Source organism: Rattus norvegicus, chromosome 5 (genome assembly GCF_036323735.1).
Source record: "Rattus norvegicus strain BN/NHsdMcwi chromosome 5, GRCr8, whole genome shotgun sequence".
Taxonomy (NCBI): Eukaryota; Metazoa; Chordata; class Mammalia; order Rodentia; family Muridae; genus Rattus; species Rattus norvegicus.
This window is the reverse complement of record NC_086023.1, coordinates 159,165,192-159,185,624: the sequence shown is the minus strand read 5'-3', so window position 1 is coordinate 159,185,624 and position 20,433 is coordinate 159,165,192. Positions and strand designations below refer to the sequence as shown.

General features: G+C 48.4%; 1 protein-coding gene across 9 annotated transcripts in view; it reads left to right on the top strand.

The window, feature by feature from the left end:
- Positions 1-18,621, top strand: part of Fblim1 (filamin binding LIM protein 1) — a 31,575-nt gene extending 12,954 nt beyond the window's left edge. For 7 of the 9 annotated variants that reach the window (XM_008764276.4, XM_039110430.2, XM_039110429.2 and 4 more), the window contains 6 exons: positions 1,844-2,028; positions 2,497-2,614; positions 7,487-7,656; positions 9,431-9,609; positions 11,743-11,860; positions 16,839-18,618. In XM_008764276.4, coding sequence (XP_008762498.1) covers positions 1,844-2,028; positions 2,497-2,614; positions 7,487-7,656; positions 9,431-9,609; positions 11,743-11,860; positions 16,839-16,952 — 884 coding nt within the window. In that variant the 3' untranslated portion in view covers positions 16,953-18,618. Of the gene's footprint in view, positions 1-1,843; positions 2,029-2,496; positions 2,615-7,486; positions 7,657-9,430; positions 9,610-11,742; positions 11,861-16,838 lie in introns of all 9 variants that reach the window. The other 2 variants (NM_001007554.2, NM_001399241.1) reach the window with 2 other exon arrangements.
- Positions 18,622-20,433: the final 1,812 nt, after the last annotated feature.

Here is a 20,433-nt window from a genome sequence, read left to right as displayed (position 1 = left end):
CACACATGCCAAGTTGTCAGCCAAATCCCTTTACCCACTGAGCTCCCATCCTCTTCCTCCTCTTCCTCTTTTGTTTGTTTGTTTGTTTGTTTGTTTGAAATGTTCATAACATAGACCAAGCTGGCCTGGAACTCACAGAGAGCCACCTGATCTGCATCCCACTCTCTGGGATTAAAGACCCGACCTGTGCCAGCATACCGCCCTCACGGGGCCACTATTAGCCATGCTTGTTCTGTACCTGATTGTGGACAGAAGCCATCGTAGTTCCTTCCTGAGATGCCTCGCACCCTGGCCTTACCCATACGTCATCATCTCAAAGGGAGCTGGCACCCTACTGGCTGCAGGGTCATAGTAATGAACTTGGTTGTGACAGTGGTTCCTGAGCAGTGGGAGGAGACAGCTATGGCCGTGGTGGCCAGCCCTCCCCCACCCCCACCCCCACATCCCTCAGGAACACAGAAGCCTGCGCTCAATAACCAGGGCCTAATTTTCCTGTCCTGGCCTCCTCACGGTCAGCTCACTCTGGGGAGCCCATGCCACCTCTGCTGGTAGGGGATGGTCCCGTGCGATGTCTATGTGTGCTTAGCTGACCTTCTGCCTCACCTAAATGCAGGGCCATGTCTCACGAGCTGCCTTCTCCTGCCTCAGCTTCCGAGTATTAGGACTACATGTGCGTGGTGCCACAATATCTAGCTTTCTCCTTTTTTGTAGAATATATGTTTGCCTGTTCTTTTCCTAAGAATCTTTCCCATGGGATGAACTTTGGGCTGAAAAACATTTTGCTGGGAAAACCCCCCACATTTCTTTATCCATCAGCTGCCTTGGACACCTAGGTTAGTTCCGCAGCTGGGCCAACACTGAACGCTGAGGTGCAGGTGTCTCTGGAGGCCCCCAGTTGGGCAGCTCGCCAGGAATGGTATAGCTAGGTCACATGGAAGACTTATTGCTTTTCATTCTTGTACTCTAAATTATTTATCGTGTGTGCATAGGATGGGGTGGGGGCGGCACATGCCCTGGGACTGTATGGACATCAAAGGACTCTATTCTTTTGCCACTGGGGGGGGGGCTGGAACTCAGACATGGTAGCAAGCATCTTTACCCACTGAGCCATATTGCTGGCCCAATTGTTAAGTTGTTTTTTTTTTTTTTTGGTTTTTTTTTTTTTGTGGTTGTTTTTAGTTTGTTTTTTGTTTTTCTTGTTTTTTGGGATTTTTTTGATTTTTGTTTTGTTTAAAGATTTATTCATTTATTATATATAAGTACACCGTAGCTGTCTTCAGACACACCAGAGGAGGGTATCAGATCCCATTACGGATGGTTGTGAGCCACCATGTGGTTACTGTGATTTGAACTCAGGTCCTCTGGAAGAGCAGTCAGTCCAGGTGGATCTCTGTGAGTTTGAAGCCGTCCTGATATAACGAGTTCCATCCAGGACAGGGCTATATAGAGAGATGCTGTCCCCCCCCCCAAAAAAAAAAAAAAAACACGGAGGAGGGTCCCATCAGCCCAGCCCATGGCTGTGTTCTCAGCCTTTGGCTAGTCTTGGCCATACCACTCTGAAGGTGCCCATCATGTTTGAGCTCTAAGCTTGGGTCAAGTGCTCGATGTAAGCAAATCATCCCCAGTCTGTCCCCCTGACAAGACCCTGACAAGGGCCTGAGGCTCACTTTCCAAAGAAACAATTTAAAATTCCAAGAGTTGACGCTCTTGCCTAAGGACCCACAGCAAGCCAGGGACAGCAGTTCAGGGTGGACTGGAACCACTGCTGCTTGGCCTTCTGGGTGAGTAGATCTGCCTTGCGGCTTGTGGAATTCTGGGCAACCCATCTCTTTTCCCATTGTAGGATGCTCTCTCCCACCTCCTCCCCTGAATGAGGAGGACTTAGACCTCCTCCCGCCTCCTCCACCACCCCCTTCTGCCTACCTGCCTCTCCCAGAAGAGGAGCCTCCTGTCGTGCCCGGATCATCGCTCATTTCTGACTTGGAGCAACTGCACCTGCCCCCACCCCCACCTCCACCCCTGCTACAGGTAAACTTCGAGCGTTCCCAACCCTCCTCAGCCCGTGTGGAGGGGGCTGCCTTCCCCCTTCCCAGCAGTACCAAGGTGCTTTGAATCCTACCTTTTGAAGCCAGTCAGTCTTCAAAGCCCTTCTGAGACCCAAAGCTGGTAGAAACTGGAATTTTCAGGGTCCCTGGTGAGACATGTCCCCCACCTCCTTTGCTACCTTGATGCCCTCTGCTCTAGGACATGTCCTGGTTCTGACCCAAATCTCCATACTGCCTAAGAAGCCAATCAATCCTGCCCTTCATAGAGGCGGTTGTCAATGGTGTGCTGGGTCAAGAAATCTGTCACCTCCTCCAGCCATTGTTGCTGGCTGGGACACTTCATACCAAGGATGTCCTTAGAAACAGGAGTCAAGCTGGGAGGATCTAGCGGGATCCCCACCAGTCCACCTTTCTTCTATCTCCTCAATTTGTATCCTCTGCCCCCCACCAGGCTCCATCAAAGGGATCTTCGGTCCAGCCTCAGCCTGTTCAGGTCAGGCCCTCGGAAGAGGAGCTTCCTCCCCCTCCAGAAGAGCCTGTTACTCTTCCAGAGAGAGAAGCATCCACAGGTATGGATGGCTGTGTGCTTCCTCTCTGGGTCTCCTGGGGTCGGAATGGGCTTCTCATGGGAAGTGCGGGAGAGCAGGGTCCCCCCCTGCTCACATGACAGGGACTGTCTGTACCATGTGTAACCACTGAACCTCCAGTGCACACATGTGCTCGCTTCTGGTTTGTCGACGATGATGATTTTGAGATAGGGTCTCACGTAGTCCAGGCTAGCCTTGAATTTGGTATGTTGCCAAAGATGACCTTCTTTTTCTCCACCTGCCTCACTGGCCTCATGTAGTCCAGGCTAGCCTTGAATTCTGTATGTTCCCAAAGATGACCTTCTTTTTCTCCACCTGCCTCACTGGCCTCACGTAGTCCAGGCTAGCCTTGAATTTGGTATGTTGCCAAAGATGACCTTTTTTTCCTCCACTTGCCTCACTGGTCTCATGTAGTCTAGGCTAGCCTTCTCTTCCTCCTCCACCTGCCTCACCCTTGAGTGCTAGGCGTGTGCCACTGTGCCTGTGCTGCAGATAGAAGCCAGGGCTTCATCCACACTCTACCAACTGAACTTCATCCCTAACCTTCTTTCCTTCCTTCCTTTTTTTTTTTTTAAATTTTGTTTTAAAGATTTATTTATTCATTATATATAAATACACTCAAGATACACCAGAAGAGGGCATCAGACATCAGATCCCATTACAGATGGCTGTGAACCACCATGTGGTTGCTGGGATTTGAACTCAGGACCTCTGGAAGAGCAGTCAGTGCTCTTAACCACTGAGCCATCTCTCCAGACCCCCCCCCCGTGTGTGTGTGTGTGTGTGTGTGTGTGTGTGTGTGTGTGTGTGTTCCTGACTGATCATCCCTAACCCATGTTTGTTTGTTTTGAGGTCTTTCTGTAACCAGATCTGGACTTCAGAGAGGCAGAGGCAGAGGCAGAGAGAGAGGCAGAGGTAGAGGCAGAGGCAGAGGCAGAGGCAGAGGCAGAGGCAGAGGCAGAGGCAGAGGCAGAGGCAGAGGCAGAGGCAGAGGCAGAGGAAGAGCCAGAGAGAGAGGCAGAGAGGAAGAGGCAGAGGCAGAGGATCTCTGTGAGTTGAAGGCCAGCCTAGGCTACACAGAGAGTTCTTGGACAGTCACGGTTACCTTGTCTTAAAACATCAACAACAACAATAAAGATTCTTTTTCTCTGTTTTTCTGAAGATTTATTTATTTATTTTGTATATGAGTACACTGTAGCTGTCTTCAGACACACCAGAAGAGGGCATCAGATCCCATTACAGATGGTTGTGAGCCACCATGTGGTTGCTGGGATTTGAACTCAGGACCTCAGGAAGAGCAGTCGGTGCTCTTAACCACTGAGCCATCTCTCCAGCCCTTCTCTGTTTTTCTGAGCCGGGACCTCACTCCACAGCTGGCACTGGTTGACTTGGAACTCACTATGAAGACACTTCATAAGTTGTGGCAATCCTCCTGCCTCTATCTCAATGCTGGGATTACAGATGTGAGCCACTATGCCTGGCTTGCTTTTTTAATTCTTTTTCTGGGGTGTGGGGGGTGGGGATGTAGCAAGAAGGCTCAGGGGGTAAAGGCACTAGTATCTTCACGTCTATCCATAAGTCCTGTATGGTGGTGCAGACTTTCAGAGCTTGTTCCCCTGATCTCCACTCAAGGCGCGCGTGCACACATGCACACACAACCGATCAATAAATAAAAATTAAGGGTTTTTTTTATATTTGCTTATTTCGTACCAGTGTATATGATGCAGGAGGACTAGAAGTTAGAGGTCATCCTCAGCTACATAGTAAGTTGGGGGCTAACCTAGGCTACAAAAGACTTTGTCTCAAATACAAAAACCAAGCCAACCAAGCACATGGTAGCACTGCCTTTCGTCCTAGCATTTGTGAGACAAACACAGGAGGTTTCTCTGGGTTCAAGGCCAGTCTGGTCTACATAGCAAGTTCTGTGCCAGCTAGGGGCTACACAGTGAGACCTTGTTTTTTCCTCCCCACCACTCTCAACCCCGACACACACACACACACACACAGTTTGTAATTTTGCCTTTTGACCTTTGGGGCTGTTCTTCATTGCTCGTTTTTCCAGTCGCCTCTGAGCAGGTTTCCTATTAGAATAAGCAGTGGCTACCCCTACCCCCAACCCCGCCCCTGTGTTCCCACCCCATCAAGGCCGTGTGTCAGTCCTCAATAGGAACAGGTGATGGGTTACACAGCCGCCTCCTGATGGATTTGTAGACGGTTGCTTGCTTAAGGTAAATGCGCTGAGCTGAGTTACCTCACCTGGATATTTCAGTATGTGGGGTTTTCTGGGGTAAATTCCTAGAAGAGAAAGTAACCTATAAAAAGGTTGGCGTTTTAGGTTTTGTATTTTTGTTGAATCACCTTCCTTAGTCATCCCAGCCTACGTGCACCCACTCGCAGGTACCAGCTGTTTTCTAGAAATAGCACTGTTTGCCTGGTTCAATTTAGCCAGGAAGTGCTTACTCAGAGCCCTGCCCCAGGCACTGAAGACACAGTTGAGTCTAAACAAGTGTCCTCCTTCCTGGGGCCACATAGGGAGACAGAGGGCAAATGTTTTTCTCTCTGTTATTTATCTTTTTGACTTAAGGTAGATTGTAGCTATCTTTTTGCTACTTTGTGGCTTCTTTCTCCCACCCTTCTCCACCCTTTCAACCCCCTAACACTAGGTAAGAGAGAAAAAAGGATAGAGGGGAAAGGAAAGAGATCTCTGAATAAAGTCAGGGGTATTGCTAGACTAACTTCCTGGTGATTAGCGACTCAGTTCTTTGGGGGCAAGTTCTATGTTCACTGTCAGGATCTCCAGTTTCTTCTTGTTTCTTCTTTGGGCATAACCACATAACAAACTACACACAACAACCAACCAACAACATATTACTTGGGGCCCTACATTTATATGCCCCGGAACAGTTCCCAGAATCCCCAGCATAAAAACTATCTGCAGGGCTGGAGAGATGGCTCAGTGGTTAAGAGCACTGACTGCTCTTCCAGAGGTCCTGAGTTCAAATCCCAGCAACCACATGGTGGCTCACAACCATCTGTAATGGGATCCGCTGCCCTCTTCTGGTGTGTCTGAGGACAGCGGCAGTGTACTTATATATAATAAATAAATAAATCTTAAAAAGAAAGTCTGTCTAGTTAATACTTTTAAGAAACAAAGAACCAAACTATCTGCAGCTGGCAAAATCACATCTCTGCTAGAGCTCGAGGCAAATCATAGTCAGCTCCTTTGGTCAGTCAAAGCATACCTGAAGGCAAAATGAAAGCACATTCCCATAATATTTCTATATTTTTCGAAGAAACTAAAACCCCCGAATTGTCACTACAGTACATTTTTGCCACTCACAATTTTTTGGTTTTGTTTTGTTATTTGAGACAGAGTTTCTCTGTATTTGGCCCAGCTGTCCTGGAACTAACTCAATAGGCCAGTCTGTCCACCTGCCTCTGCCTCCGAAGTGCTGAGATTAAATGTGTGAGCCACCACTTGCTTGATTTTTTTTTTGGGGGGGGGGGGGGTGTGAGGTACAATCTTACAGTGTAGCCCAGGCTAGCTGTCTTCCTGCATCAGCCTTCTGAGTGCTAGGATTACTGGTCAGAGCCGCCACACCCAGCGTCAGACTCTTAGGGTTTTTGTTGTTGTTTTGTTTTATTTTTTTAAATGTTTATTTTAGCCGGCTATGGTGGTGCATACCTGGCACTCAAGAGACAAAGGCAGGATCTCTGATTTTGAGACCATCCTGGTCTCCAGAGCAATTTTGTTGGTGGTGGTGGTTTGGGTTTGATTTTTCCAGACAGGGTTTCTTGTATAGCCCTGGCTGTCCTATAGACCAGGCTGATCTTGAACTCAGAGATTCGCCTGCCTCTGTCTCCCAAACGCTGAGATTAAAGGTGTGTGTGTGTGTGTGTGTGTGTGTGTGTGTGACCATTGCCCGACTAAGCCCAGCTATTTTTATTATTTTTAATTGTGTGTCTAAGTGGGTGTGTGCCCGTTATCCTCAGTGTCCAGAGGGCATAGGATCCCTGGACTTTCAGGTAGTTGTGAGCTGACTGATCAGGGTAGGGGGAATTGAACTCAGGTCCTCTGCAAGGCAGTATGTGTTCTTAAGCAATGAGATGTTTCTTCAGCTCCCCTCTAAGCATTCTTGTGACTTCAGTTTTTACATAAAGATCTTGACAACTCAGGATCATCTGGGTGTTGGCATGTATCACCTGGTCCCCTGCACTCTCTCGAGACGATACCTCAAAGCCAACTCTGCTTTCTTTTCCACTCTCTCTGTCTCTGTCTCTCTTGTCTCTCTCTGTTTCTCTCTCTCTCTCTCTCTGTTTCTCTTTCTCCCTCTCTCTGTCTCTTTGTCTTTCTCTGTCTCTGTCTCTCTTGTCTCTGTTTCTTTCTCTGTCTCTGTCTCTCTGTCTTTCTCTGTCTCTTGTCTCTCTCTCCTCTCTCTCTCTCTCTCTCTCTCTCTCTCTCTCTCTCTCTCTCCACACCACCCCCATCCCCATCTTGCTCTGTAGACCAGGCTGGCCTGAGATATCACCAGCTGTGCATAAAGGCTGGCAGATTACCTCTAAGTTTGAGGCCAGCCTGGTCTAACTAGTGAGTTCCAGGACACCCAAGGCTGACACCCTGCTCTGAAAATAACAAAAAGGTGTGTTTCCTGGTGCCTGCCCCAATACCATCTTTGATTTTAGTTTCCCAAAGGCCGTTCACCTGATGCCGATCGGGATAAATAAACCCTCTTCTGTTATCAATTGAGGGAGCCTTTGAGGCTGGGCCCTGGACACACTAGGGCATCATATTCAGGGTGGTGATTGGGTACTGCCTTCCTGGGCTGCTGATAACCTGTGTCTCCCCTACCCCAGATGTCTGTGGTTTCTGTCACAAGCCCGTGTCCCCTCGAGAGCTGGCTGTCGAGGCCATGAAGAGGCAGTACCATGCCCAGTGCTTCACCTGTCGTACCTGCCGCCGCCAGTTGGCTGGACAGAGATTCTACCAGAAAGATGGACGTCCCCTGTGCGAACCTTGCTACCAGGTACTCCCCTGCATGTGGCCCCCAGGTTGCACCCACTGAGAGTGTAGCATTGGATTCCTTACGGGCCTCCTAAGAGACTGGACACTGTGAACCCATTTCACAGTCGAGGAAGCTGAGACTCTGAAAGGAGTAAAATCAACCAAGCAGGATTAGGTTCCTGTGGCTGCTATAATGTATGCGTCCACTTCCTTTTTTTTCTTTTTTTCTTTTTTTCGGAGCTAGGGACCGAACCCAGGGCCTTGCGCTTGCTAGGCAAGTGCTCTACCACTGAGCTAAATCCCCAACCCCATGCGTCCACTTCCACAGCAACAGCAGCGACAAAAAGATATGTCTGGTTGAGAGGTTTCAGTTCGTAGTAAGATGGCCTTGCCAGTTTGAGCCTCTGGTGAGGCCCTGCATCGTGGCGTGGGCTTCTGGGAGGACAAAATGGCTCCCTCGTGACCAGAAAACAACATAGAGGAAGGGACAGTTCCAAACCGATAACGTGGACCATCATTAGGTCCCGCCTCCTAAGGGCTCCACCCACCTCCCAATACCGCCCCCTAGAGGCCAGGCCTCATGGGCGGATGGAGAGCATTCAAGACAACTGAACCAGTTTGGTGGCTTCAAACAGTTCACATTTCTTTTTCATAGTTATGGGCGCTATCAGCTCAAAAATCAATTCCCTTAATCAAGTCAAGAGATCCTCTTCTCGATCTTCCGGCTCTAGAGGAGGCATTTGCTTCCCTTTTTAGTTTTGTTTGTTTGGTTTGGTGTTTTTGTTTTTTAAAAGATTTATTTATTATATATAAGTACACTGTAACTGTCTTCAGACAAACCAGAAGAGGGAATCGAATCCCATTATAGATGGTTGTGAGCCACCGTGCGTTTGCTGGGATTTGAACTCAGGACCTCTGGAAGAGCAGTCAGTGCTCTTAACCTCTGAGCCATCTCTCCAGCCCTTGGTTTGGTGTTTTGTTTTTTGTTTGGGGAATTGTTTTGTTTCATTTTGGTTTTGGTTTTTGGTTTTTTAAAGGTTTCTCTGTGTAAAAACCCTAGCTGTCCTGGAATTCTCTTTGTAGACCAGGCTGGCCTGGAACTCAAAGAGATCCACCTGCCTCTACCTCCCGGGTGCTGGGATTAGAGGCGAGTGCCACCACGCCAGGCCTCTTTTGGGGGGTTTTGAGACTAAAACAGGGGGGAGGGTGATCTTGAACTCCTGACCTTCTCCCCCACACTTCTGAGTAATGAGCCTGCTATGATGGTGTCCATGTATTCCCAGCTTTCAGAAAGCTGAGGCAGGAGGATGAAGAGTTTAAGGATCCTGGGTTATAGAGGCAGACCCTGCCTCAAAAAAACTAAGCAAAGAATTTAGATACCATTCATCAGAAGTAGTGCTGAACATGCAAGGATTTAAGTGGGCGGGTATGATATATGATAGCATATGCCTGAAATCTGAACACTTGTGGGTGGAGGCAGGAGATTCAGGAGTTCAAAGTCATACTTAACTCACTGTCTCAAAACCAGCCCCCAAAGTGTGTGTGTGTGTGTGTGTGTGTGTGTGTGTGTGTGTGTGTGTGTGAAAATTTTGTTAAAATAGTCCTCAGGCTGAGCACATACTTCAGTGACCGGGTGCTTACCTGGCACACAAAAGGCCTTGATTTCAGTCCTTAGTACTCAGGTACTGAAGGAGGGAGGAAGGGAGGAAAGAGAAAGATCAAGACAGAGGGGGCTGGCGACACCTCATGGTTCAGACATTTTGTGGGTTGGCCAAAGCAGAGGCTTTCTGCCCCAGGATACTCTGGAGAAGTGTGGCAAGTGTGGAGAGGTAGTCCAAGAGCATGTCATCCGGGCCCTTGGCAAGGCCTTCCACCCACCCTGCTTCACCTGCGTGACCTGTGCCCGGTGCATCAGCGATGAGAGCTTCGCGCTGGACAACCAGAACCAGGTGTACTGTGTGACTGACTTCTACAGGTAGGACAGGAGACTGGGTGGGGCTTCGGGAGTGGGAAAGGCAGGGCAGGACTCTCTGGTGCGGTGGCAGGACCAGACCAGTACTTTCTACAGCTCCTGTGCTGACAGAAGCCTGTTAGCTTCCCCACCTAATTCACGGGGCGTCTGCAGGAAGCATTGAGTCTCTGAATTCTGACAGACTCCTCATGTGAGGTGCTCCATGAAATTCTCAGGCTGGCTGACTTTCTTTCTTTCTTTCTTTCTTTCTTTCTTTCTTTCTTTCTTTCTTTTAAAGATTTTATTTATTTATTTATTTATTATGTAGGTAAGGACACTATCACTGTCTTCAACACACCAGAAGAGAGCATCAGATCTCATTACAGACAGTTGTGAGCCACCATGTGGTTGCTGGGAATTGAACTCAGGACCTCAGGAAGAGCAGTCAGTGCTCTTAACCACTGAGCCATCTCTCCAACCCTTTCTTTCTTTCTTTCTTTCTTTCTTTCTTTCTTTCTTTCTTTCTTTCTTTCTTTCTTTCTTTCTTTGTGTAACAGCCCTGGCTGTCCTGGAACTCACTCTGTAGACCAGGCTGACCTTGAACTCACAGAGATCTGACTGACTGCCTCAGAGTCTCCTGAGGGCTACCATCCACACTTGCCAAATCTTCAGACCTTTTATGACTAGGGAGCACAGTGAAAGAATATGCTTTAGCAGAAGTAGGAACTGAGGTGCGCAGTTCCCAAGGCGAAATGAAGCTTCCATTGAAGAACTTGATTTGGGAGCAGGGAAGTGGCGCAGTTGGTAGAGTGCCTGCCTAGCGTGTACCAGTTTGATTTCCCAGCCCCACATGACCATGAAACACACCCATAATCCCAGCATTGCAGAGGGTCAGAAGCCTGAGGTCATCCTTGGCTACGCTATCAAGTTCAAGGCTAGCCTAGGCTATATGAGACCCTGTCTCAAGAAAAATGACAGACTCTGGAGAGATGGCTCAGGGGTTAAAGAGCAATGGCTGTTCTTCCAGAGGACCTGGGTTCAATTCTCAGCACCCACCTGACAGCTCACAGCTATCTGTAACTCTAGGTCCAGAGGATCTGACACCCGCACACAGACATACAAGTAGGCAAAAACACCAGTGTATGTGAAATAAAATAAATAAAAAATTTAAAGAACAACATTTATATGAAAATAAAAAGGACTTGATTTGGGACCTAGGCCATGTCCCCTCCCCTGGGAACTAGAGGGAAAGGAAGGGAGGAGTGGGGGATATATATATATATATATATAATATATATATATATTTTCATCTGGAAGCAGACTGCTACTGCTGCCTGAGGCTATAAAGTCCTGTCTTGAACAGCGAACAGCAGCACTCAGAAGACAGAGGCAGGCCGATCTCTGTGAATCCCAGTCCAGCCTGCTCTAAGTAACAAGATCCAGGCTAGCCATTGCTACACAGTGAGACTCTCCCTCAAGAATAAGTAAACAAGAGGTTGGGGATTTAGCTCTGTGGTAGTGCGCTTGCCTAGCAAGCACAAGGCCCTGGGTTCAGTCCTCAGCTCCGGGGTGGGGGGTGGGGGGGAAGAATAAGTAAGCAAAAAGTGCACAAACAGGGCTGCCAAGATGGTTCAGCGGATAAAGGTGCTTGCCTCCAAGCCTGGAGACCCGAGTTCAATCCCTGCGATCCACAAGGTGGAAGGAAGAAACTGACTCCCGCATGTTGTCCTTAGAATGCAAATACAACTAAATAAATATGCTAAAAGTCTTTAAATTTTTTAAAAGTACTAGATAGTGGATGGTCTCAGTTCCGACACTTCCCAGTCAAACTCTGGCTACTTGCACAGTGGAAAGCTGGATTTAGGGCACTGACTCCTCCCACCCCTGCCGGGAAGGGTAAACATCATTGGCTGCCGCAGATGCGGTCACTTAGCAACCTGGGGGCGGAGGCACTCTGGCGGGTGTACTGCAGCCTCCCTCCTTGGGCCAGCTTGAGGAGCTGATTTTCTTTTTTTTTTTTTTTTTTTTTTTTCCCCCCCGGAGCTGGGGACCGAACCCAGGGCCTTGCGCTTCCTAGGCAAGCGCTCTACCACTGAGCTAAATCCCCAACCCTCAGAGGAGCTGATTTTCCTGGTGTGTTCTTCCCCCTCCCTCTAGGAAATTTGCCCCTGTGTGCAGCATCTGTGAGAATCCCATCATCCCCCGAGACGGGAAGGACGCCTTCAAAATCGAGTGCATGGGAAGGAATTTCCATGAAAACTGTTACCGTTGTGAGGTGAGTGGAGCTGAGGTGGTTTAGACTGCTGAGGCCTTGGGCAGCCCTGTGCTGTGCTCTCCCCTGCTCACTGCCCTCAGCAGAGCCTGGGAAAGGTTGAGATAAAAACATACGTGACGGCTCACATCTTTTTATCTCATTACTCCAGAGGCAGAGGCAGAGGCAGAGGCAGAGGCAGGTGGATCTCAGATTTCGAGGCTAGCCTGGTCTACAGAGCGAGCTTCAGGATAGCCAGGGCTACACAGAGAAATCAACCCTGTCTCAGAAAACAAAAAAACAAAAACAAACCAACCACACTTGGCTATATATCAAAGTTCATTGTGTGTCCACATCCCTTACTGTGGAAAGAGACTGTGTTCCAGAATGGTGGGTGGTGACAGCATCCTTAGCAAATGATAGCCCTGGGCTATCACTGCCTCTTGGTCCTGCCTTTTACTTTCTTTTCTGAGTGCTGGCACAGCACATGGGCAGAGATAGCTCAGTTTACATCCTTAGAAGCCCCAAGAGACTGAGAGTAGACCCATTGTAGGCGGGGCACAATGTACCAAAAAGGTCCCTGGGTGGCCTGGCATGGGTCAGTAGCAGATTGGTTGAGGAAAAGATCCGTCGTTAAAGGGAAATCGAAGCAGTAACCTGGAGCAGAAACCGTGGAAAAAATGCTGCTTACTGGACCAAACCCTCTCTCTCTCAAGACGATTTCTTTTTTTTTTTTTTTTTAAAGATTTATTTATTTTATGTATATGAGTACACTGTAGCTGACTTCAAAGACACCAGAAGAGGGCATCAGATCCCATTACAGATGGTTGTGAGCCACCATGTGTTTGCTGGGAATTGAACTCAGGACCTCTGGAAGAACAGTCAGTGCTCTTTTTTTTTTAAAAAAAAAAAGATTTATTTATTTATTATATATGAGTACACTGTAGCTGTCTTCAGACACACCAGAAGAGGGCATTGGATCTCTTTACAGATGGTTGTGAGCCACCATGTGGTTGCTGGGAATTGAACTCAGGACCTCTGGAAGAACAGTTAGTGCTCTTAACTGCTGAGCCATCTCTCCAGCCCTCAGGAAGAACAGTCAGTGCTCTTAACTGCTGAGCCATCTCTCCAGCCCTCAGGAAGATTTCTTATACAGTCCAGGGTCCCCTGCCTCAGGATGGCACTGCCTGCATCAATTAGCCATCAAGAGAATGTCCCCACAGACATGCCACGGGCTGATCAGATCCGAGCAGTCCCCCAATTGAGACAGAAAACTCCGAGCAGTGTCAGGTTGACATCTGAAGGTAACATATCTTCTGAGCCTATCACAGGGGCTGGGAGCTGATGTGCTAGGATTGACAGCCCCTGGGACCAGAAAACAAAACCCCTGAAACAGGTCTGTTCATCCCCACCACCACACCCATACACATGCACACACACACGAATGCACTCTTGAGCGCACATACACACAAGAACTCAGTATGTAGCCCTGGCTAGCCTAGAACTCACTGTAAAGACCAGGCTGACCTCAAACTCATAAAGATCCTCCTGCTTCTGCCAGCTCCGTGCTAGGGTTCGAGTGTGCACCACCACACCCGGCCTCAGAACAGGTTCAGAGAGAAAGGGATGCTGGCAGACTCAGACCTTAGTGAGTGCCAGTGAAAGCAGGTATAATGGGTGTTAGGGGCCAGAGAGATGGCTTAGTGGGCAAAGGTGCTTCTCACCAAGCCTGACTGCCTAAATTCAATCCCCAGGACCCACAAGATAGAATGAAAGAACCAACTTCGGGACTGGAGAGACGGCTCAGTGATTTAGAGCTCTGGCTGCTCTTCCAGAGGTCCTGAGTTCAATTCCCAGCAACCACATGGTGGCTCACAACCATCTGTAATGGGATTCAATGCCCTCTTCTGTGTGTCTGAAGACAGCTAGCTACAGTGTATTCATATAAGTAAAATAAACAAATCTTGAGAGAGAGAGAGAGAGAGAAACAACTTCTGCAGGTTGTTCTCTGGTGTCCACTCACTGTTGTGACACAAGCATGCCCATAAATGCCTACACACTGAATAAATTAATAATAAAAGAAATTAAGTGGAATTTAAAGGAAAAGGGCAGTGGTAGAATCTGTGTAGAACAAAAGCGATTCTTACAGCAGGGAGTGGTGGTCTATGAATGTAATCCCAGCACTGGGGACGCTGAGGCAGGAGGACTGGAGTTTGAGTGTGAGAGTTTGAGGGCAGCCCAGAATACATAGTGAGATCCTCCAAGGGGAGGAAGGTACCTCCTTGGAGGAGGGGTATTTAGCCTCTTATATGAGACCCCATGGATGAGCTTGCCAATTGCACAAAGAGGAAAGTTCAGTAAGAGAAAAAGCCACAACAACAAAAACCCTTGTAAGTATAAGGACCCAACTTCAAATCCCCAGAGTCCATCTAAAAGTCAGGTACATACCTATGATCTCAAGAAGGCTGAGATGGAAAGAGGGGACTGGCTGGTCTCCTGGATGAAGTGCCAGGCAGTCCTCAGGCTGTGTGCATGCACAGGAGCACAGGCACACATGAACACACATGTATACTCAAGGAGAGGAAGAGGGAGAGGGGAGGCAGAGGAGGCTGGGTGTGATCCACTGTTAGAGGAGCTTCTGAAGAGTCACAAAATGGAAGGTTCTATTTGTGTCTGGGATTCAGAAGGCCTAAGGGGTAGGAAATGATGAGGCCAGGAAGGGGAGGGTGCGATAAACACTTGTGGCTGTGGGAAGGAACCACTGGTCTGCGATGGGAGGCTGCTCAGAACTGGTACGGGAAATGCAGGACAGTGATCTTAGGGGCCTGTGATCAGAATGGGGTGGCCATGACTACAACTCTTTTTCTCTTTCTTTTTTTAATAATTCTGTTTTTTCCCCCTAAGATTTATTTTTATTTTATGTATGTGAGTACACTGTCACTGTCTTCAAACACGACAGAGAGGGCATCTGATCTCATTACAGATGGCTGTGAGTCACCATGTGGGTGCTGGGAATGGACTCAGGACCTCTGGAAGAGCAGAACAGTCTGTGCTCTTAACCACTGAGCTATCTCTCCAGCCCATTTTTTTTTTTTTAAAAGACTGGGTTTCTCTGTGTAACCTTGGCTGTCCTGGAACTCATGCTGTAGACCAGGCTGGCCTTGAACTCACTGCTTGCCTCTACCTCTCTTAATCTTGGGACTGTATTCTTTTCCTTCTGCCTGGACCCTGCAGGTGTTGTCGTTGGTCCATCAGTGGGGCTCCGAGAACCCCCCCCCCCACTCTCTTCCCAACACTGCCAGCCCTGTACCTCTAAGCTTTCTATGCTTTGCTGATAAAGACACAGTGGTAGTTTTTCTATGTATCACTTGCATGGAGAGTCCCAGGGCAGGGTCTCTCTGTCAGCCAGTAAGTAATTCTAAACATTCATTCACTTGTATTTGTTTTAAAAGATAACGCAAAGCCCAGAGGACCTTGGGAGAGAAGTTGATTGCTTCCTATGGTCTCTTGACTTGTCAGTTAGAGTTCAAGGTCCATCCAGCTGATAATGTATCTTAAAAGATCAAGTGCTGTTAGCACTTCCAGAGCCCTGATAGCGTCCACCAGTACCAGACGTTCATAAAGGATTGGCTAAGCAAATAACCCCCACTTCCTGTCCACGGTGACTTTGGCTGAGGCTGCCTGGTAAGTCAGGATTTAGACCCCAGGAAGTTACATTTCAGTAGGGGCTCCATTAAACCCCCATCTTAAACTGACCCTTTAAAACAAACAGGGCTGGAGAGATGGCTCAGTGGTCAGAGCACTGACTGCTCTTCCAGAGGTCCTGAGTTCAAATCCCAGCAACCACATGGTGGCTCCCAACCATCTGTAATGGGATCTGATGCCCTCTTCTGGTGTGTCTGAAGACAGCTGCAGTGTACTCATATCAAATAAATTAATTAAAAAAAACAAGAGGGCTGGAGAGATGGCTCAGTGGTTAAGAGCACTGACTGCTCTTCCAGAGATCCTGAGTTCAATTCCTGGCAACCACATGGTGGCTCACAACCATCTGTAATGAGATCTGATGCCCTCTTCTGGTGCGTCTGAAGACAGCTACTGTGTACTCATATAAAATAAAATCTTTAAAAAAAAATAAAAAAATAAAAAAAACAAGAAAGGGGTTGGGGATTTAGCTCAGTGGTAGAGTGCTTGCCTAGCATGTTCAAGGCCCTGGGTTTCGTCCCCAGCTCCGAAAAAAAGAAAAGAAAAAAAAAACACAAGAAAAACAAACAAATAAACACCCTATAGACATAAACTCAAAGTCTAGCAGCCTAGAACAGAACTGGGTTCCATTTTCCCCGGGAGGAAGAGGTTCTCCCCCTACTGCCCACGGCCTCCTGGCTCTGGTCTGTCTTTTATTACAGTTGTTGGGAGGGAGACAGTATTCTTAGAATGTATTTTTTTTTTTTTTGGTTCTTTTTTTTTCGGAGCTGGGGACCGAACCCAGGGCCTTGAGCTTCCTAGGCAAGCGCTCTACCACTGAGCTAAATCCCCAACCCCTTAGAATGTATTTTTAATTATAAAAGACTGTCGGTCCCCAGCTCCGAAAAAAAGAAAAAAAAAAAAAAAAGACTGTCGTACACCTCACCTTACTAAATCATGACAGTCTTGGGATATGGTTTATAGTCCCCATTAAAGATGAAGAAAAAAAAAAAAGAAACAAACCCCAAAGCTGGCACGGTGGCATTTACCTGTCACCCTACCACCAGGAGGCCGAGGTGGGGAAATCGGAGTTCAGGCTAGCCTAGGATAGATAGAGTTTTCCAGAGCACCCTGGGAATTGGTCTCAAAACAAAGCTGAGCCAGTGATAGGGTCAGGAGTTCAAAGTCATCCTTGGTGCCATAGTTCGAAGCCGGTTTTAGCTTTAAGATCCCATCTTTAAATGAAGAGGAGGAGAAGCTGCAGTCCCCTGGGAAAGCTCAGTGCTGGCAGGGACACCCATGCATGCTTCTGTTTCCCCAGGACTGCAGTGTCCTCCTGTCTGTGGAGCCCACCGACCAAGGCTGCTACCCGCTGAATGACCACCTCTTCTGCAAACCTTGTCACATGAAGCGGAGTGCTGCTGGGTGCTGCTGAAGAGTCCCGATGGCTGGCCCGCCCTTCCCTGACTTGGTTTCCCCTCCCGACCTTTCTTGCATACGTTCCTTTTGAGCCTCACTGGGCACTAGCGCACTGCACTGTCCAAATGCATGGGCCTGAGACACTGGGGCATGGCCTCCTAGTACATACACAGCACCCTCCAGACAGACTTCCAACTCCTCTCCCTCCATTGACCAGGAGGCCCCTCACCACCAGAGTGGGACCCTGGTCCTTCCCTAGTGCTGGCCTGATGTGTTTATGGGGACAGGTCTCAGGGTGATGCCTGTGTCTCTGACCATGGTGCTTAACTGCCTGGCAGAAGGTGCTGAGGCCTCAGCTTGGAGGGTGGAGCTGAGTTGTGTGAAGTGCGCCATGGTGGCACACACCTTTAATCCCAGGACTTGAGAGGGTGTCTACATTCCCGGCTAGTCTGATCTACAGAGTGGGTTCTATTTAAATGATGCAAAACAATATTCTTTGGATTGGGGGGAGAGAAATCTCTTAATTTTTCTTTTCTTTTTTGGTGGGGTAAAATCACTAAATATCTTCCCTTGGTTCGGGGGCTGCCAAGCTGGCTCAGCGGTTAAGAGCGTTTGCTCCTTTTGCAGAAGACCAGAGTTCATTTCCCAGACCCACCATGGAGGCTCATAAAACTACCTGTCCTGTAACTCCAGTTCCAGGAGGTCTGGTGCCCTCTACTGGCCTCTTTGGAACCTGACTGAACATGGCGTACACACGCACGCACGCACACACACACCTTTAATCCCAGTACTTGGGAGGCAGAGGCAGGTGGATCTCTGCATTGGAAGGCAGCCAGAGCTACAACGTTTAAAAACCAAACCAAACAAAAAACCTACCTGGGTTTGGTGGTGCATACCTATGACCCCAGTGCTTGGGAGAATTGCCAGAAGCTTGAGACCTGCTTGGTCTTCATAGAATTCCACATCAGTCTTGGCAGCGTTCAGAGTCTCTGTCTCAGAAATAAATAAACAAACTATAAATACATAAGAATGTGAAGTAGTGACCACTCAGCCTCCCTGCCTCTGAAACACCTGCTGACTTGGAGCTGGGCTCATGGAGGAGAGGGAGGTTGATGAGCAGCCTCCTCCTGCTTCCGGACCCTGCTGTGAGCTTTTGGAGTAGCTCACAGACTTGGATTAAGTGCCTTTGACTTGCTAGGGAACACATTTGGGGCTGAGCCTCTTTCCTCCAGACTTCTTCACTGTGACTGTGGCCTCAACAAGTACATACATGTGTGTGGTTGTGAACACACACACACACACACCCCAGAATGAGGCCAGAGAAAGTCACATCTCTGGCCTCCCATTTGTATCTTCCAGCCCTCACTTCAGCTCTTCAGCTAGGCTGCTCAAAACCACTGCCTCTGTGAGGCCACACCTAGAACATTCTTCCTTTTGATGACTCAGCTGGTCATCAAAGAGGCCCTTGACTCCAAGTCTGATGACCCGAGTTCCATCTCTGGGACCCACAAGGAAGGAGAGAACGAACTCCCACAAGCTGTCCTCTGGTTTACACCTGCACACCAAGATACACATCTGTGCACACACATCTAATAGAGATAAAATGTAAAGTAGAAAAAAATCACGTTTGTGCTTTGTAACTTCTGAGGTGCACGTAGAAAAATTAAACCTATTTTCCTGGCTTGCATCTTGTTTTTCTCTGGGATGGAGGGAGTTCGTTGTTTTTATTTTGGATTTTATTTGAGTGGGATAGGATCTTGGGTAGCCCAGGCTGGCCTTAAACTACTATATAGTCCATGATTGCCTTGACTTCATACCCCTTGTCTCTACCTCTTGTATTCTGGGATTGTGTTTCTAGGAGTCAAACCCAGAGCTACGTGAATGAGGCTTTATCACAAATAAATGGTGGCTGGGGGGGTTAGCGCAGTGATTTGAATACGTTTAGCATGTACTTGAGACATGACTTCCATCCCCAGCACCAAAACAAAATATATATGAATTAAAGAGAAGTGATAAGGGGTTGGGGATTTAGCTCAGTGGTAGAGCGCTTGCCTAGGAAGCGCAAGGCCCTGGGTTCGGTCCCCAGCTCCGAAAAAAAGAACCCCCCCCCCCAAAAAAAAGAGAAGTGATAAAATGGTGACGTGTATTGGGACTCCTGTGAGGGACTTCCATTCCCCGCATAGGGGTCCTGGGAAACCAGCCAGTCGTTTGCAACGGTCAAGGCAAATGTGGCGTAGAGCCGCTAGGGGGCAGCATGAGCCAGCGAGTTGATACACGGCGCCAAGGTTCTCTGGCTTCTCACCAACTTCTTGCTGTGTGGGGTGCGCGGAATGCTAGTCAGGCACGTTCACCTGCAGAGGCAGAGACAGAAAACATCGCAAAAGAGTGACGTGGTCGTGAAATTTTCCACCTTATCTCAGGAATGCTTCCACTCGGAAGGAGACCTGCAGCCAGAGGTTAAGCCCCTCGCTGGCCCAAACTCTCACCTGCTATGAGGGGACACCCGTAAATTCAAGAATGAGACTTGAAAACTTGGACTCTGAACAAAAAGGCCATCAGGAGTTGCTGGGGAGCCCTGAAACTTGACTGTGGTCCTGTGCCAGGGACCCTCTCACCTGAGGCCACACCCAGTGCTTGAAGTATGACCTCACTAGCGTGTGCCTGCCACTCCAGTAGGGCCTGCTGCTGCCTACACAACCAGACAGACCTTCAGAAGGGACCGGGCCATGGCAAAGCAGGCCTATGCATGCGGAAAGTACCGTAAAGTGGAGGCAGGAGGACCCAACGTTCAAGGTTATCTTTGAGGACGTAGTAAGTACCAGGTCGGCCTGAGGAGGTCTGCCTGAGGTGCTTTGAGACCCAGACTCTGTTTGGGAAGGATGTAATGAGATACAGTGTTTGTGGCACATACCTGTAATTCCAGAAATCGGGGGTGGGGATGGGGGGCAGAGGAAGGATTGCTTAGCGTTCAAGGCCACCCATGTCTCAAAAACAGACAAGCTGGGGCGGTGCTGGCCCGCACCTTCACTTCCAGGAGAGGCAGAGGCAGGTGGATCTCTGAGTTTGGGACCAGCCTGATCTACAGAGTGAGTTCTAGGATAACTGAGGCTACACAGTGAAACCCTATCTCAAAAAAAAAAAAAGAAAAACAAACGAGAAGGGCCTGCAAGATGGCCCAGTGGGCAAAGGCTCTTCTTGCCACAATGCCTGACGGCCAGAGTTCAGAGTTTGATTCGCCAGCACTGCATAAATCAGGGGTGGTAGTTCCTGTCTGTAATCCAGAATTGTGAGGCGAGGCAGAACTTCGAGTTCATTGTAGAAATCTTGAGGCCAGCCTGGGATGCACGAGACCATGTTTCTAAACACCAGAACAAGTAAATAAATGGACAAAAACCTGAAGGTCGTTTGATTAAATTTTTTAAAAGATTTTATTCATTTATTATATATAAGTACACTGTAACTGTCTTCAGATACACCAGAAGAGGGCGTCGGATCTC